This window comes from Petromyzon marinus, chromosome 17 (genome assembly GCF_048934315.1).
Source record: "Petromyzon marinus isolate PM22_M1 ecotype Great Lakes invasive population chromosome 17, UKy_Petmar_22M1.pri1.0, whole genome shotgun sequence".
In the NCBI taxonomy this organism is placed as follows: Eukaryota; Metazoa; Chordata; class Hyperoartia; order Petromyzontiformes; family Petromyzontidae; genus Petromyzon; species Petromyzon marinus.
The window spans coordinates 11,725,162-11,744,701 of NC_133683.1; the positions used below are offsets into that span (position 1 = coordinate 11,725,162).

Consider the following 19,540-nt stretch of genomic DNA (forward strand, 5'->3'; position numbering starts at 1 on the left):
ACCTGATGATGACCGTTTGAGTTATGGTCGAAACGTCGTGAGAATTTTTTATTGTTTTATATATATTTTGTTATTCTGTTGTTTCTCTTCAACGTGACTTTACCGAAAAAACTAAGAATATGAATTACTGCAGTCACGAAAGCTTTAAATCAAAAAATAATAATGTACTGGAGATATTTCGACTCGGTGAAATTATTTTACGTGTCTCTCTCTGTGTGTCTTTGTGTTGTCTCTCTCTGCTTGTGTGTCTGTGTGTCCCCGTGTCTGTGTTTTTGTCTCTCATCGCCCAAAATGTTTTATTCCTATTAAGGCCACAGTGTTATTGACGAATGTGTTGAGTTTATTGTCTATCACTGTACGAACACTTTGAGAGTACACCATTGCTGATGTCTTCGAATTTGAATCAGGAGGCATGCTGTGCAACCAGCCAATAGCCTGTTTAACACGTACGCTTTCGCGACCAGAATTAATCATAATAAAGATTTTTGGGTTAGATCGCGTTATTTATAAATGTGTCGTAACCCTCCACCACCGGACACGGCCAATCAGCAAAAAAGTGTCACGTTGACAAAAGACAAATAGATCACTACTTTAGCCCACCGGTGTGTTGAAGAGTGAATCAAACTGTAAATGATGTGGATTCACTCTTCAACACACCGGTGGGCTAAAGTAGTGAACTATTTGTCGTTTGTCAATGTAACGCTTTTTGCTGATTGGCCGTGTCGGGTGGTGGAGGGTTACGACACATTTATAAATAACGCGATATAACCCAAAAACCTCTATTATGAGCCAATAGCCTGCCTGTATTATGACAGATTTTTAAGCCTGGCCCGGGAAATTATAGGTGTGTTCTCCCTTCAGGTTCAAGGATGTTGCCAAACAATGTTGGTGTTGCTATTAAACATTTGCCATGTCACCATGGCAAATGTATTTAAAAATTGACAATTGTAGCTAATCACCTGCATTAAATTGCCTTACATTCACATTGCCTCTGTTTATAATTTTAAATTGTATTTTTAAGTGACAGTACAAGACAATGTGTATTATAGCATTTTGGACCTTACCTTGTCTCGTTCACATGCAATGACTATATTTACAGTACAGTGAGGGAAAAAAGTATTTGAAACCCTGCTGATTTTGTACGTTTGCCCACTGACAAATAAAATATCAGTCTATAATTTGAATGGTAGGTTTATTTGAACAGTGAGAGACAGAATAACAACAAAAAAATCCAGAAAAACACATGTCAAAAATGTTATAAATTGATTTGCATTTTAATGAGGGAAATAAGTATTTGACCCCTCAGCAAAACATGACTTAGTACTTGGTGGCAAAACCCTTGTTGGCAATCACAGAGGTCAGACGTTTCTTGTAGTTGGCCACCAGGTTTGCACACATCTCAGGAGGGATTTTGTCCCACTCCTCTTTGCAGATCTTATCCAAGTCATTAAGGTTTCGAGGCTGACGTTTGGCAACTCGAACCTTCAGCTCCCTCCACAGATATTGTATGGGATTAAGGTCTGGAGACTGGCTAGGCCACTCCAGGACCTTAATGTGCTTCTTCTTGAGCTACTCCTTTGTTGCCTTGGCCGTGTGTTTTGGGTCATTGTCATGATGGAATACCCATCCACGACCCATTTTCAATGCCCTGGCTGAGGGAAGGAGGTTCTCACCCAGGATTTGACGGTACATGGCCCCATCCATCGTCCCTTTGATGCGGTGAAGTTGTCCTGTCCCCTTAGCAGAAAAACACCCCCAAAGCATAATGTTTCCACCTCCATGTTTGACGGTGGGGATGGTGTTCTTGGGGTCATAGGCAGCATTCCTCCTCCTCCAAACACGGCGAGTTGAATTGATGCCAAAGAGCTCCATTTTGGTCTCATCTAACCACAAAACTTTCACCCAGTTGTCCTCTGAATCATTCAGATGGTCATTGGCAAACTTCAGACGGGCATGTATATGTGCTTTCTTGAGCAGGGGGACCTTGCGGGCGCTGCAGGATTTCAGTCCTTCACGGCGTAGTGTGTTATCAATTGTTTTATTGGTGACTATGGTCCCAGCTGCCTGTAGTTCTGGGCTGATTCCTCACCGTTCTCATGATCATTGCAACTCCACGAGGTGAGATCTTGTATAGAGCCCCAGGCCGAGGGAGATTGACAGTTCTTTTGTGTTTCTTCCATTTGCAAATAATTGCACCAATTGTTGTCACCTTCTCACCAAGCTGCTTGGCAATGGTCTTGTAGCCCATTCCAGCCTTGTGTAGGTCTAAAATCTTGTCCCTGACATCCTTGGAGAGCTCTTTGGTCTTGGCCATGGTGGAGAGTTTGGAATCTGATTGATTGCTTCTGTGGACAGGTGTCTTTTATACAGGTAACAAGCTGAGATTAGGAGCACTCCCTTTAAGAGTGTGCTCCTAATCTCAGCTTGTTACCTGTATAAAAGACACCTGGGAGCCATAAATCTTTCTGATTGAGAGGGGGTCAAATACTTATTTCCCTCATTAAAATGCAAATCAATTTAGAACATTTTTGACATGCGTTTTTTCTGGATTTTATTGTTGTTATTCTGCCTCTCACTGTTAAAAAAAACTACCATTAAAATTATAGACTGATAATTTCTTTGTCAGTGGGCAAACGTACAAAATCAGCAGGGAATCAAATACTTTTTTCCCTCACTGTATATACTGCCAGCATATCTAGATGTATACACTTAGGAGCACTATTATATCTTAACTAATTGCTATTATTTAACGCGTAACATTTCAAAGTCTTTAAACGTTGTAACATGTCTAGCATATCTCTAGCATTTCCGTTACAAACTACGTGTACTGGCAAGTAAGCTGGTTATATACGGAGAGGCAGAGGTATGTAAAGCTGACATTAATTAATTGTATGGTGCATCTTTGGTGCATGTCATACTGTTGCTATCTCCGTAAATTGAGCAACAGACAATTAGGGTAAATCTTTTAAATTATTGATTAGAGGCTGGGATGGGCCAGATACTTTCCACCACTCTGCCCTCCTCTGTTACCTATAGGGTGGAGCCCAAAGCCCTTTCGCGATTTAGGAAAGGAGTTATGGCCTATAGAAACATTTTAAAAAGAGAAATAAAAAAAATGTTACATAATTTTTTGTGAAATATATAATTTACGTTGGAAATTTTTTTTGTTATATATCTGCATGCCAACTCACATTAAGTCACGACGGACGCCGTTCCCGTCATTGTTGACATGTCACCGTGACAACCGCGTCAATATGAGCCGACACGGTTGTCACGGCAACAACACAACGTGAAGGGAGATCCGGTGGTGTGACGAACGTGACGATATCCTCTCACCTTGCCAAAGCATATTTTAAGGCTCGTCTGATCGCAGTAAAAATGTTGGGTATCACAAAAGCATCGCAAAGATCACACTTTTGCCTTTCTACCATCGGATGGTTGCCTGACAGTCTTGAAGACCAGGGCCCGGTAGGCCAAGCCGAAGCCAAGGCTGGGAGGGCTCTCTTTTTGGTCGAGGCCAGAGTCACGGCCGGTCAAGGTCAGCCAAGAACGAATCATCTAGACCATTGCTCTTCATTGCAAGTCCCGCGGGCTACTGGTGGCCCATGACATGCGCCCCCCCCCCCTCCCGACAATACACAACATGTGAAAACACCCCCACCGTGCTGTCAAACAACCAATGGTTTCAAATGCGGCGGCCCTCACAGCGATGTCTTATCGGCGAAAGTGGCCTCCAGCTGGAAATTAATGACGGACACTGCTCTCGACAGAAGCCAGCGTGAAGGCTTGGTGCACGTCAGCCAGGTCCTCGAACAAAGTTCACAAGCCCGGTGCCAGTCAAATACCAGAGATGGGAAGATGTCCTCGAGCCGGCCTAGAGACACGAGAACTCGTCTTGAGGACACCATCGCTGGTTGCTGATAAAAGAGACCGCGTTGAGTGATTCATTGCCGAAGCTTCGGCAAGGATACCCCAAGAATCATGTCGATCGCGGCACAGGTGACTGGTGCAATAACCGTGCAAGATATTGGATCCCCGTGTTGTTTGAACAACAGTTTGGACAAATGCATCGCCTGAAACAACTTATTGGCTTAAGTTGGCACAACACGGAGCAGCTGCTGTATGGCGAAGCGCCAGTCAGCCCTAAGAAAAACTGACGAATGCTCTGGTATGCAGTTGCGTTATGACCACAGCAATAACGCTGCACAGATGGCAGGAGTTCTAACATTGTCAGCGACAGAGCTCTCAAGCCTTGAGTCTCAAAGCTTTCACTCTCACGCTCAGATGACAGCAGAATGGAATGCGTGAGAATTGGAACTTTGAATATGGAGAGCGTAGTAATGTTTCCACCGGAATTTGTTGACCTCGTTCCACCAACAGTCAACATGAAAACACCACAAATCTTCATTTATCCTGTCCCATCACTGCTGGTACCACACCACCACCAGTCAGGTTAATGAAACAACTCACCAATTCACTAAAGAATCTCACTACATTGAAAACTAATTTCTTTAGAACTGCTTTTTGTATTTAGTTTGTTGTCCTTCCTCCGTACCTCTGATTATCACGGCTGGCTACGTACGGTGCCAAAGAAGTTCGACATACACTCAAACAGCAGTCATTAGCCTCGTCATTACTCTTCTATCACTACTATGGTCATTGTCCCATGAACTTCACTCATTGGTGCACCGGACTGTTTTGTCTCACGCATACGGTTCGACCACCACACTGCTGGACAATACTTATTTTTTTTCCTTATTCCCTTGCACTGCTCAACTTCGGAATTCCCTTCCAAGTTCTGATATAACTTTGCTCAATTCAAGACACGCATTCACCGTTATCTTTTATACTTTTAACAGAGCTATTTGCTGCTGGCCACTTGGCATTCTGGGCTTTTCCTCAGCAACTGTAAAAACAATATTCGGACCACTTGCTGGCCATGACCGCATTGACCAAAAATCCACTTGAGAAGGGCCATTGCTCGAAACGTCACCTATTGTACGATTTTCCTTTTAAGGCCAGTGTTATTTACGAACCTGTTGAGTCTGCAGTGAAGGATCCGAAGTCCGTGCAGTCGAAAGTGTTCAGCATCAAACATCAAACGTATGTTGAACTTCTTTCGCACCGTACGTAGCCGACCGTGCTAACCGGAGGTGCGGGGGAAGGACCACAATTCCAGTGGACTATTATGCTGCTTAACATTGCAGTAGGGTCAACACATTGCACATTAAAGCTACAATAGGGCACAATTTCATATGAAGGACGGCAGAGCTTGGGCAATTGTTGGTGCCGGCTCATGTGGATGCCTCCCCCACCACCTCTCCCTGTGGTTCATCCTCAGGCCTTTTGAGTCGTCCCATCTCTTCGGGAGTGAGCGAACAGTGTGTGGCGGCGGTGGTGCCACGTTACAAGTTGAAACATTTTTTTTATTACATTAATATTGACAATGTTTTTATTTCGTGCGTGTTGTCCGTTTTGAACAATGTGTGATGATTATAACTTAAGAAAGTCCACTCGAGTACGCTCATACAAGACATTCCAGCCCGTTTTGATCCAAAAATTATATTTAACCCACAGTTGAATACACGGTTTAAGGAGCATGATTGTTATGGATAGCAATTGCATGTAGAAATCTTTTTAACGACTCAAACAAAAATACGTCAGATTCTATCACATGCTCTTAATGGTGGATATGCAAGTACAATTACAGTAAATTGTTGCCCAAGAAGCTCAAAAAAGACAAATCCTTAATAAAGAATCAGAAATTACAGGAGTGCAACATACAATCTTTTTACCACATGCAATGTCACCATGATAAAAAAAAAAAAATCTATTTAAAAAGAAATAAAACTGCTCAATATTTTACAGTTGATTGTATTGACTGCAAATAACAAAATTACCATCGATTAGGGTTTGGGTGGAACAATCACTTATAGCGTGACAAGTAAGAGCACTGTGGAGCAGTTGAAAACAAAACATCTAAAGAATGCGTCGGTAACGCTTGACACCAGCAGTTGAGCTCCCAAAACGGTGTGCGTCAGTCCCACCACCTATGTACATCGTGTATGAAAGTAAAGCAAGACAATAATTGGCATAAAAAACGGTGTTCTACACACAAAACAGCGGTTCGATTTCATTGTGTCCCCCCATTTTTACTGCAAGCGCACACTTTTGTTTATTGTGAATAATCCGTTGTGAAGCTGAATATATAGTGTTCAAATTCATTGCATAGTAGAAGAAAAAATACAAAACCACGAGCACAGCTAATGCCCCGTTTTAATTTGGTTAATCTGACCCCCACCCCAACAACCACTCCTGTCTGAGCCCAGCCCGGCAAGCGGCGAATGAGCTGCCTGAAATCTCTTAGAAGCACTCCGAATCGGGACTAAATCCGTTCCAAACATTTGCTAATATGATCCGTAGTGTTGTCATGACGAAATACTATACATAAATTTGCTCAAGTTGTCGTTATCCCAAATATAAATTTACAATAACTGGTGTCAGTCACAAGCCAAATCGTATAGGTTACTACACAATACATGCACCGTTAGCATTTCGATAAAGATACATCATGAGAATACAACAATCTGCGAGCAGGTGTTAATGTGGTGATAAATACAATTTAGAAAGGCTGGCATTGGCTATGGTTTAGGAATATATTAAACCTGTGACTTCCAGCAGTGTGCTTCAAAAGGTGCTTGTATTTTCTTTATTCGCTTTCAATTACATCAGCTCAAGATTTGCAAATGCGCAGGCACTAAGTGTGTATTGCTCTCGACTGCGAAGAAATCATGTCCATGCGTTTATGCGGGCCTTTCATAATAGGTGCTCAATAATAGCACTTAGCCCTACAGTCAACAAGACTAACCGGCAGGAACATTTGTCTTTGTGCTTGCGTGCGGTAAGTGTGTGTCCGTGCATTTGCGCAGGTGTATGTGTGTGCCAAAAAATGCACGCGAGTGCATACGTTTGTATGTAGTGTGTTATGGGATGCCCCATAATGCCCGGGTCCATCCCATGACCTCCCTCGCAGCGGGCTTTCGACACTTCACACGACCTCAAAGCACACCCAACCTGGCAGCACAAGCGGTGAGGTGACCTCGCCATCACTTAGCGGCAAATGGCGGCTGTCGATGCCATGCGTGTGTGCGTGCGTGCAAATGCGTGCGCGCGCGCGTGTGCGAATTCCCGCGAACCGTAGGCAAGCGCGCGTGAGCCCGCGTGCATCTCTGCGCGCGCGTGCACGTGTGTGTGTGTGCGTGTGTGTGCACGAGAGCGCGAGCCTAGAGGTCGCTCTCCCCGTAGAGCGCCGTCGAGAAGGACATGTAGTCGAGGGCGCCCGGGACGCCGTCAGCCCCGCGGTATGGCGCCATGCGCGCGATGCAGTACTCGGCCTGCTCCGGGGGCAGCTCGCGCCTCAGCTCCTCCGCCGTGATGAAGGTCTGCGATGGGGGAGGGGGGGGGTTACATACCGCACGCGTATAGTATCCGCGTCTCTTGGATTTGACATTCCTCGAAGGGACTGGGGGGGGGGGGGGTAACCATCTACCACATCAAAACACCAACAGGCCAACGCACACATCTTCACGAATGGAAAATTAGCCACAGCAGTACGATCATGGCCATGTAACTCAAACTATGGACAATAAGGTACAGTACAAGTATCTCCTGAAGCCATCTCATCGTGGCTAGCAGACCTGGTATTTAGCTCCTGAACATATTGCCATATGCAAGAATAAAATATCAAGTTAATCTGCTCATCGTTAAAAAAAAAAATTGGTAATAACGAGAAGCTGAATCGTAGCTTCACACCAGTTAAGAATATGCAACAAGAGATTTTCATTTTGAAAAACATTTTAGGACATACGATCGCTCCTTGGGAATTGCGGACATCACAACCATAATAACACTGACCTTGTCTCCTGCCAGGATCTTGAAGGAAGCGATGACCTGGTCGGCCGTATCCGTGTCGGTCGTTTCTCGGGTCATATAGTCGATGAACGACTGGAAGGTTACGTAGCCGGAGTTGTTGGGGTCCACGATGTTCATGATGCGAGCAAACTCGGCCTCACCCTACAGACGTCAAGCACAACGGAGGTCCCCCCAGTGAGTAACACCAACGTGTGATGTGATACACAAATGCACAAAAGACAAAGATCCCCCGTATAGCCTCAAAATATTGTTTGGGCAATTGCTGTTAGCAAGTACCTATGAAGGCTGGCACAGAAAACGAGGGGGTGGGTGGCCAACACCACACCCGGCTGCCTTTGTTTCCCGAGTGGTGATGGTTACACACCGCACTAGGTACTTATTTGAGGCCGAGTCGATCTAGGCGAGGCCCAGGGCCGGTTCAGATAATCATCACTGGTGTTGATGGCCGCGAGTGGGAATCGAACTCGGGTTGCTTGGTTCGTGCAGCACGCTAACCGCGACACTACCATTCCCCACACAAACGGACACAGACGCAGCTACGGGTACACAGAAAACTCGTGAAACTTTGGCGGCTTTCGCGGCACTGTTGTACAACTCTCCGGTGTGTCCGCGCGGTGTCGCTCGCTCTGGCAGATAGAGAACGACTCAGAGGCGCAAAGAACCGCAGTCAAGCGGGAAAGAAAGGCAGCAGCCACACTGTTCGAAATGTTTAGCATACTTCCCGATATGCAACAAACTTGAAATTTGGCATGTGGGTAAGCTTCCAGACTGTACACAATGCAATAAGTATAAAAAATGTTTAGTATTTTGGGGGGGGGGGGCGCGCAATAATGGATATATTTTGCACGGCAAGCGATCGGTGACGTCACATCTGCGATGTCACCCGCATGCGGCAGCGTCACGCAGTGTGCCTGCTGACGTCACGCATCCCCCCCCCCCCCCAACTCTCCGCGTAGGCCGTGTATTAATCCAAGACAAGAATCCAAGTCTCGGGCGAAGCTGGGGAGTAAAGCTAGCATATTATGGTGCGATCGGCCAATAAATGAGTATTCTTATCATATGGTTCTTTCGGTAAACTCACGTAGATAGAAAAAAAAATGAGTGTTTTGCATGTGGGAGGAAACCGGAAGAACCAGGAGAAAAGCCACACGTGTGAGGGGGAAACTATGAGGAGTCCACATCTTTGCTGTACTTCCTGAACGTCCTTCAAAATAACACAACCCGAGGGTAAATGGGTAAACTGTTGCTATTAGCAGGATTCTTAATCTCACCGAAAAATCACAATAAAATAAATATTTCTCACCTTTGCCCTGACAAGAGTACAGAGTGTGTGTATTTTAAAAAGTCAACATAATTCGTCAATAACAATTGCATAGAGACACCTGGCAAGCAATCAGCAAAATGCTCCTTCTATATGAACTCGTACAGAAAATAGAAGAACAGTGTGCAAAGGCACGTGAAGAGATACATGATCATTAGGTGATGACGATGATGCCAATGATGATGATAAGCACACCTGAAAGCAGCACTCCAATAAATGTGTGGCTGGTGACTCCTGCGAAGTCTCTAAAACACTCCAGAGATGTCAAGGTGGGAAACCCTTAACTTGGATACCAGGGGTGTTTTGGGATCTTTGAGCACTCAATTATTTGGGCCGAGGAGCCATTGCCTCCACCCACCCACTCTGTTAATAATTCCCCCCACCCCTGCCCCCTTGCGTGACATTGTTTTTATTTTATTTATTCAAGAACCCAACATGCACAACGCAAACATTAAAGAGCAGCTCACGAGCACGTAAACGAACCCAGGAGCGACACGCCCTCAAGTTAGGGAGCGACTGGAGACACTTGGGCTCACTGTCCTACCACCGTAGGGGGGAACGATCGGGAGCGGCACATTTGCACGGGAAGGGAAGAAGAGGGAAGAAGGGGGAAGTGGGGGGGGGGGTCTTGCGTGACATCTTTAAACTCGTCAAAGCTTCAATTTTGATTTAAAACTTTCGTGACTGCAGTGATTCATATTCTTGGTTCTTTCGGTAAAAGTCACGTTGAAGGGAAACAATAAAATAATAAAATATATATAAAACAATAAAAAATCTCACGACGTTTCGACCATAACACAAACATTCGTCATCAGGTGTGTCGGTTCACATTCATTTATTTATTTTTAAACGGTGTATTTATTTATAACAAAAAACGTCAGCGCCACGCGCAGCGATTTGGCAGTTTATTTAGAAGGACTAGTCCATCTATGTTCTGAAAAGAGGAGGGGGGAGACGAAAAATTAATGTATGCTGTCTGAAAGCCACCGTAAGCGTGAACAATCAATTAAGACCCAAAATGGTTTATCAAATCCTTTCAAAGCTTCACACTAACAAGTGTCCCCTCCGCGCACATCCCAACCAGGTTTTGTGAACTTGCAATCCGCCGACTGCGAGTCGAACGCTGAATGTGACAGCGATCGTCAGCGCCGCGCAAGACACTCCTCCTGCGTGTACCACCAGGCCCACCTGCTGGTCGTTGCCGACGTCGTAGCCAAGGCTGATGAGGCAGGCCTTGAACTCCTCGGCAGCCAGAAGGCCAGAGTGGTCCTGGGAAAACAGAGACACACGGATTTGCATTTAACCACCAAAGCGCGAGTGAATATGCATGTTTGTTAAAACTTATTTCGCACCGTACGTAGCCAATATAGGACTAACAGAGACAAAAATCACCCGTGCAACCTCTGACACACTGTTGGGGCAAGTGCTTTTAGCGAACACCGACGAAGGCACACGAGGAGGTAGGTGGCCAGCGCCACGCCCGGCTGCCTTTGCCTCCCTCGTGGAAATATTTACACATCACACTAGGCACTCAATCGAGGCCGAGTCGACCTAGGGGAGACCCAGGATTGGTTTCCCGAAAATCGTTACTGGTGTTGGCCGTGAGCGGGAATCGAACTCGTATCCGACGGGGTTCGTAGCGCCGCGGCGCTGACCGCTACGCTCCAGACTAAAATGCGCAGGCGTGGAGGAGTGCCACTCGCTCGTGCCTGGCGTGAGCGTCGTGGCAAAGAAAAAGGATCGCGTGTCTCGGCGCGTCCACGCGACTGCGGTCGAGAGCGCCAGGCTCACACGCAAGCACCTTGTCGAAGTGGTTGAACGATCCGCGGAACTCGTGCATCTGCTCCTGACTGATGCCCTTGGTGTCGCGGGTCAGGATCTGGTTCTCCACCTCGTTGATGGTGCGCGCGATGGTGGTGAGCAGCTGCTCCCAGCCCACGCGGATGTGCTGCACACAGAGAAGAAAAAGTTCCCGCAGCTCACACCAAATAACACTCGCTCTGCCCGAGTCTACACGTGTAGCGATCCACGGACTCGCCTGTATGTACATTGAACTTTTTTCGCACCATATGTAGCCAACCGTGCTAATCGGAGGTGCAGGGGAAGAGCTTTCCAGATGTCCGCAGAAGCGCATCTGAAAGTCAGGCGATGCGGTGACCGTCTTTGTTCAATGGTTCGCCAAAATTCACTGCTGCGAGGATGACCGGAGTTTGCGCGATGGTTTATGCACTCCTTGACGAGATCAGCGAGGTATTGTGGTTCATTTGTGGCAAGCACTTTGTACGTAATGAGTGTGACCTTATAATGTATTCCTTCGGCAAATGGAAGCCAATACAGCTCAGCGTGTGATGCGTGCATCGAGTCATGCGTAAAAGAGTTAATTTTCCTTTTTTTTAGATGTTATATACGCCAAGCGTAACGGAACAAACAATACTGTACAGATGCAACAAAACAAATGTGACATGCAATGCAAATTAGCCAAAAGAAACCTACAAAGAGGAATACATTCTTAAATGTAAACGCGGTGTACAGTGTATGCTGTAGACGTGGTAGGTGTGATGTACTTGTGGAGTATATAATGTGTGTGGTGAGCATGCTGTGCTCAGCCCCACAGTGTAGTTGGTGTGGTATGCGTGGTGAGCGAGTGAGCTGTGCTCACCTCCATGGTGTAGTTGCTGTGCGGAGAGTGGTGAGGCGAGCTGTCCTCACCTCCACGGTGTAGTTGGTGCGGTGAGCGTGATGTAAGTGGTGTGCGTGGTGAGCGAGTGAGCTGTCCTCACCTCCACGGTATAGCTGGTGTGGTGAACGTGATGTACGTGGTGTGCGTGGTGAGCGTGGTGAGCGAGTGAGCTGTCCTTACCTCCACGGTATAGTTGGTGTGGCGAGCGAGATGTGCGTGGTGAGCGTGATGAGCGAGTGAGCTGTCCTCACCTCCACGGTATAGTTGGTGTGGTGAGCGAGGTGTACGCGGTGTGCGTGGTGAGCGAGTGAGCTGTCCTCACCTCCACGGTGTAGTTGGTGTGGTGAGCGAGGTGTAAGCGGTGTGCATGGTGAGCGAGTGAGCTGTCCTCACCTCCATGGTGTAGTTGGTGTGCTTGTTGTCGAAGATGAGCGCCTCCTGGATGAGCTGGTGCTCGCTCTCCAGCTTGTCGATGTTGGGCTTGTAGTTGACGATATTCTGCTCGTACTTCCTCAGCTGGTTCAGCTGGTCCTCCAGCGTGCCGTGCATCTCGATGGAGATGTGCCCGATCTCCTGCGCGAGGAATGCGGAGGGAGCACGCGTGCGCGCGCCGTCAGAGCGTTCCGACGCGGAGCTCGCGACGTCGTTTACCGCGCCGCGCGTTTAGCGGTTGTGCTGCGTAGTAGTAGCTCTCCGTCGTTGCTGTCGGGTGGCGCCGAGCGTGGTTCGGTACGATGTCCGACGTTCCGCCCCCGCTTGTCGGGAGCTTCTTCAGGAACTGAATTGAAATCACTTTCTCAAGAAGCTCCCAGCAATATTGGTTTTTTTTTCTTTTTAACTTGAATTTGTGCTTTTTTTGTATATATGTTAGTCAGTCCCTCTGACCGATTATTATTATTGGCCCTATCTTCACTACGCCTGATGTACCATCGAGTATAATCCGACTGCCACTTACCAACCGCATCGCTCTGAAATGTTTGTGCCCCATGCTAGTATGACCAGGAAGTCCCTGCTAATATTTGTTTTTCAAGTGCATCTTTTATATTTGTTTTCGTGCGTAACAGTACCATACAGACAGTTACAAACACACGGGGCCACTGCATTATCTTATCTTGTGTAGATGTACACAGCGCCTTACTCCGAGGCGCTTTACAGCAATTGTAAAATTGTACATAAGATGATAGTGGTTGAGATAAAAAGTGGGGTAATTAAAAGTGGTGGTGGTGGTGTTGTAATGGTGACGGTTATGAGACAGGCAGGAGAGGTTAAGGAGGAGTTGGGGTAGTGATAGGGGTAGGGATTAGGGTAGTGATCGAGGTTGTGATAGGGGTTGGGGTTGTGATAGGGTTAGTGATAGGGTTAGTGATTGGGGTAGTGTTAGGGGCAGGGGTTGGGGTAGTGATAGGGCTAGCCCTGGTTGTAGCTGGGGGACGGGGGGGCAGGGAGTACGAGTAGCAGGATAGGCAAGGGAGAAGAGATGGGGGTTGTTTTAAGGGAGGAACAAAAGCAGGCTAGTGGAGATTATTGTTTTATGTGCAGTCGGAGTTGGTTCCAGCGAGTGGGAGCAAGAAGAGCAAAGGAAAGGGAGCGAGACTGGGCGCAGGGTGAGCAAGGCACAGAGAGGAACAGTAGAGACTGGGAGCATAGAGGACGGAGCAAGACCATGGAGGGATCTATAGACATGAGTGAGACATTTAAACATACAACGGTAGTTGGCAGGGAGCCAGTGGCGTTCGGATAGTAGAGCAGAAGTGTGGTAAAATGCACCGCAAACGTGTAACCTAACGATTGAATCTGTTCATTCTTGTAGCGTCAAGCAAGCGCGCATTTCTCTTCCACGAGTACCGTGTGCCTCGTGGTGGGACTGTGATTAAACGTGCCAGAGCTCGCGATTCCCGGCCACATGAGAATCTCTACAAGCGATGGCCCGTGGCTAATTCTTATGTAAACCAGCAATGGAATGCAGATCTTGCTTCAGCATCTGAGCACTGTACTACACCGCAAGGCCGTATAGCCATGAAGTCAACATTGGGGGGGACCAAATCTTCCAGGGAGTCTGGGGGTCCCCCCCTAGAAAAAAAATCTAAATTTGAAAACGAATTTCCTGCCTAAAATATAAAAAAAAATTCACTAACACATAGGATAGACTTTTTATTCTTTTTTACAATAATGTCTAAGTGTATTGTATTGCTCTGTTTTTTTTCTTTTTTACCTTTTCTTGTTTCATTGTATGTAATGGCAGAGATTAGGGATTTATAAAGTACAACCATAACCACAATCATATAAACAGAAATCTATTTTATAGCAATATATTGGGGGGGACATTTTGAGCATATTTGAATATATTGGGGGTGGATGTGTCCCCCCCCAATATATTCAAATAAATATATTGGGGGGGGGGGATGGGTCCCCCCCCCCCAATATATATTATAATTACGGCCTTGCTACACCGTGGGTAGATTTGATTCAAGAAACCAAAAATTGCCAGCCCACGTGCGCAATGCAATATGATGCACTCTGAATTTTTACCCAGACACGAGGTACATGCCTTCAATGGAACCACCTAAAATAGGGAGGGTATACACATATCATGGCATCTTTTTTTTTTGGTCCCATGATTCCTTGCAAAGGGTTTCTATTTGGTGTTTGAACATCTTAACACCTGTTTTATTGCCAGAAAGTGTAAAACCTGTCCTGATTATTATTATACACGTATGATCTAAAGTAAGGTGTTCAATTACAACACTTTGAAGAAGGCAAGCCATAGGCAGAGGACAAGAGGAAGGTCTTGAGCCTGGACATGAACAGGGGCAGGGAGTTAGCAGAAAGGATGGCTGGGGGAAGGGCATTCCAGACTACGATGGTAGCCGAGAATGAGTAACTTTCCACTTACCCAGAGTTTGATAGAGGGGTTTTGAAATGACTTGATTATAAATGTAGAACTTTTTGCACCGCACGTAGCCAACCGTGTTTAATCGGGGGTGCGGATCACTGAAGGTTAGGACGTGTGGAGGGCATTAGAGTGAGATGAGAGGGGAGATGTGAGAGCGTGTGTGGAGGGGAGAAGGGTAAGATTAGACGGGATAAGGAAGGCAGGGGAAAGTTAATAATGGAGTATCTCAAAGATAGTGAGGGCGATCTTGTCGTTGGCTTAAGGTTGGGTTGGGAGCTTGTGGAAGGATCCCAGGATAGGGGCGACGTGGTCTAATTCACTGTGTGTAATCACCACACATTCTTTGTGTGTATGGACACACTTCAGCTTGGACTGCTTAAAGTGATGAAAGAGAGACTCAAAATGAACCCACGCTTACAAAACATTAAATGCCCCCGTGAGAAAATTACAGGGCAGAAAATGGTTTGAAAATTTAAAGCCCTCATCACCTTTAAACGCAGGCTTTCGTTTCTTCCCAAGCCACGGGAAATTATAACCGCTACGAGCACGGGCGGGCGAGTTGCAACGCCACCAATTACCACTGCAAGTGGACAGAGGCCAAATAATTCACGTCCCTGCGTTGTGCCTAAGGATTCATCTCCTCCCTTGCAGACGTCACATGTAAGAATATGCAGCATTACTTTTGTAGAATAGCCTAACTCTATCAACATCATCCCATAACTAGTGAAATGTCAATTAATTACAGCAACTGCACACGCAAGCGACCAAGCCACAAGGCGGACCAATGCATTTTGGACAATTGCTCAGAAATGTTTTTTTCCCCCCATGCCAATTGCTCAAATTATGGCCGATTGGGAGCTGTGGGTGAGAATGCACGTCTCGCAATCAAGAAAGGCGTGAGTTAATACCCTGGGTCGGCTCGGGGTCAAACTCGATTGATGATATCCCACCCCAGGACTCATGTTATGGACAATACCAATGGTTGTCACACCGACAGTCGCCCGCAATGGTAATGTGGAATTTTCATCGCTGGACAAGGCCGGCTGCACCACTGGACTCGAGTGCTCTGCCCCATTACTAGAGAACTCCTCTTTATCCACGGCACTACTACCCGCAACTCGGAGTGTCCCTTGTGGCGCACCAGGGGAAAGGAAGCGACAACAAAGAGGGCACCGTTCAAGACGAGCAGCAGGAAGGAACGCCGGGCAAAAAGGAGAGGAGGAAGGGAGAAGGAATAACCAGGACAAGATGAAAGGGATGTACGTTGATATATACGCTGAATTTATTTCGCGCTGTGCGTAGCCAACCGTGCTAATAATCGGAGGCGCGAGGGATGAGAGGGTGATGATGAGAGGGGAGAAGGAAGCAGGGAACAGAAGTGAGCTGGACGGGGCAGCGTCTGTTCTCACAGGAGGTGGGAGAGAGGGGAGAGATTCACAGTGGAGGCTGTCAACACGCAAGCCATGTGATTTACGGGAGGCTTGAGCTGACGTAGATCGAGAGGCAGAGGGATTCAGCATGGGGGGGTGGCCACACAAGCCACGGTGATTTGCGAGGAGGCCCGAGCTGATTTCGATGCACAGACAAGCATGCGTGACCCTGCCCTTACCTCCATCTTGGTCTGTATCCAGGGCCCCACCGTGTTGGCGGACGTGGCGAACTGCTTGCGCAGCTTCTCGTTCGCCTGCTGCTTCTTGAGCTCGTCGTGCAGTGCGTTGTCGCGTATCGGCACCTGCTGCTTCATCTGCATGCGCACGCCACACGGGGGTGAGGGGTGGTGAGCGTCGAGCGTCGGAGGGCGCGTGCGACGGTCGCGGCTGCCGAACGTGTGTAACATGGTGCTCCGGAGAAGCTGCGCGCTTGGGTGTTTTACGCCTAAAGAAAATAAAATCGCGCACGACGTTTGCGCGTACGTACGTACGGTGAGCTACTTTCGCACCGAACGTAGCCACCCGTGCTAATCGAGGGCTGTCGCCATTCGTGTCGTGCCGGTCATGGAGGGGGTAACAACATGAGTGGTGCACGCGCGCTTACCCTGTCCCACTTGCTGGAGATGTCGTGTGGGGTGACCACAGTGTAGGGGTTCTGTCCGCTCAGCTTGATGTTGTGGGTCTGGGCCACCTGCTGGATCTCGTTCTGAACGCCCATGATGGAGTCCTTCTCCTTCCCGGCTTCCGGCAGCGTCTCCTTGAACTGCTCGTGAGCCGTGATCAGCCCCTGCAATGCACACGGAGGGCTTAGTCGCTGCGCCCAGAGCGGACCAATGTCGCTTGTCGCCACCACGCGTGGCGGATAAAAGTTACGAAAATAAGTGTGCTTCTTTTTGTTTTTCCTCGGTAATAATAATAATAATTTCAACAACAAAAAATTATACGTGCAACTGCTATCTGTAACAACCACTGCTCCTTAAACCGTGTACTCAACTGCGGGTTAAATGTAATTTTTTGGCTCAAAACGGGCTGGGATGTCTCGTGTGCGCGTATCCAATGGCCATTCGTGAGTTATAATTATCACACGTTGTTCAACACACGCACGAAGCAAAAACATTGTCGATATTTTAACGTAATAAAACCTTTTTTTTTACTTCTAACGTGCCACCACCGCACACACGGTTCGCTCCTTCCCGGAATAAAACGAATCAGAGGAGGTGAGGAACCACAGACAAGTGGGAAGGGCAGCAGCCAGGTACTATCAGCAATCGTCCAAGCTCTGCAGTCCTTTATATATGTAATATATATGTTAAGGTGCTTCCAAGCAATTAAGGAGTGTTTTACATGTGGGAGGAAATCAGAAAACCCAGAGAAAACCCACAAGTGTGAGGGTGCAACACTCTACGGATGGAGCCAGCATTTGCTCTACCGCCTTAACCTGGCGAACCAGGGTATGGGACCCCGACGCCCGCCGGAAGGGAGTTTCGCAACATTTGTGCGGTGATCCACCAACCCTCGATGCCTCCACAGTGCTGGGTTAGAGGCCACGCTTGGCGAAACTTGTCGCTCCCGTGCCATAAGATTCACGCCATGAGAGACGAAGTGTTCATTCAGAACTCTTGCACAGCAGTGCAGCCTCCCGGGTGAAGAGGACAGCCCACAGAAGTGGATATCATAGAGCTACCTCTGGGATCCCTTCGAGTGACTTGTGGCCCACGCAATAGGGGGCAGCACTTTCCACCGGGAATAATGTTTGTCACACGACGGTCAGACCAACATTTTAATTCTTAAGCGATTACATTTTGCCAAATCAAGTGCAGAACCAAATGATTCGCGATCGGTATGAGACCATCATCTCGCTACACTCGAGAACCCGGTTTAGTCACGGACGGCTAAAACCCAGGTTCTCAGCCTTGCCAGCTCAGCGCGTGTACGCTGGCCTCCGAAGCCAACCGAGGGATGGCAAAGCCCTACCAAGGTGAGGCACACGCCTGTAATCCGGCATGTTGAATAAGAGGGTTGGTGGAGTCATGGAAATGTGCGAAATCTCCAAACTCGCTCTGGGCTTGTGGCAACAATTTGGCGCTAGCCATTGCAGAGTGCGGTCACGTTGCTGCAGTTCTCTGCGGCGAGTAGAGTACAGAGTCTTTTTTAAAAATAAACGGCCAAACCGCTCGCACGTTGCGAGATTCAGGCGGTGAACGGGACCCACGCCCGGCGACTTGCAGACCTCTCGAAAACGGGAAAGGGTTGTTGTTGTTGTTATTGTAACGTCCTGATCCGCGCCTACTGGACATCTGTGAAAAAGAGCTTCATAGCCCCATTGGATTCCTCCAGCGCAAACAAATATTCCGATTATTGTACAAGGTGGCGCAGCGCCGCGACCGCACCTGGATCTCGTCGATGGTGTGCACGATGAACATGTCCTGCAGGTCCTCTGCGGCGCCGTCCATCCAGGTGTTGAAGGGCGCGGCGCGCTTGGCGAACTCCAGGTACAGGTGGTCGATGGTCTCCAGGACCTTCTCCGTCCTCTGTAAAGGCACACAGGAGGAGGAGATTCCGTGTGATTGCTGGCTCCCGCAAACTCACAGCGTGCGTGTGTGTGCGTGTGTCTTTGTCCTTGCCTGGCTTTGGGAGCGCAGTGATTCACGCAATGTGCTACGAGCCTAAACTGAAAGTTAATTTATATAGAATTGCTTTTTGCGTTTAGTTTGTTGTCTTTCCCCCGCACCTCCGATTAGCACGGTTGGCTACGTACGGTGCGAAATAAGTACAACATACATACGTACATGCCTGACGACCAGAGTGTGATTCGTGACCAATAACAGTGGCGTATTTGAACTGGTCCTGAGCCTCAGACTTAAATGAGTACCTGGTGCGGTGTGAAAACATCAATACAAGATAAAGGTGGTCAGGTGTGGTACTGGCCACCCACCCCCTCCTCGTGTGCCGTTCCGGCCTGAAAAAGGTGCTCGTTAACAGCACTTGCCCTAGCAGTCTGATGAGGCTATGCAGGTGATCTTTGTCTTTGTGCATACAACTGGGGAACGGTGGCACAATAAATGACGAATCTGATGACCTGAATTCAATTGCCAGCCATGGCTCGAATCAGTGGCAATTATTAATAATTACCAATCTGATCTGTTGTCTATCGTTTAAAGACTATCATAGGCCAGTCAGTCTACTGTCTGGAGACCCCAGCAGAGACCTCTTTGTCGATAGACTACAGACCTCACCAGAGACCGGTCAGTCAGTCTAATCTCGAGAAACTCTGTCCGGGTAGC

At 47.6% G+C, this 19,540-nt stretch overlaps 1 protein-coding gene across 2 annotated transcripts in view; it reads right to left on the minus strand.

Annotated features, from left to right (window-relative positions):
• Positions 1-5,546: 5,546 nt before the first annotated feature.
• The window catches only part of LOC116943338 (alpha-actinin-1-like), a 78,063-nt gene continuing 64,069 nt past the window's right edge, over positions 5,547-19,540 (minus strand). For both annotated transcript variants that reach the window (XM_032956153.2, XM_032956154.2), the window contains exons 14-21: positions 18,647-18,787; positions 16,861-17,043; positions 16,436-16,570; positions 12,327-12,506; positions 11,055-11,201; positions 10,442-10,522; positions 7,915-8,073; positions 5,547-7,442 (exon numbers count right to left, since the gene is read on the minus strand). In XM_032956153.2, coding sequence (XP_032812044.1) covers positions 7,284-7,442; positions 7,915-8,073; positions 10,442-10,522; positions 11,055-11,201; positions 12,327-12,506; positions 16,436-16,570; positions 16,861-17,043; positions 18,647-18,787 — 1,185 coding nt within the window. In that variant the 3' untranslated portion in view covers positions 5,547-7,283. The remainder of the gene's footprint in view (positions 7,443-7,914; positions 8,074-10,441; positions 10,523-11,054; positions 11,202-12,326; positions 12,507-16,435; positions 16,571-16,860; positions 17,044-18,646; positions 18,788-19,540) is intronic.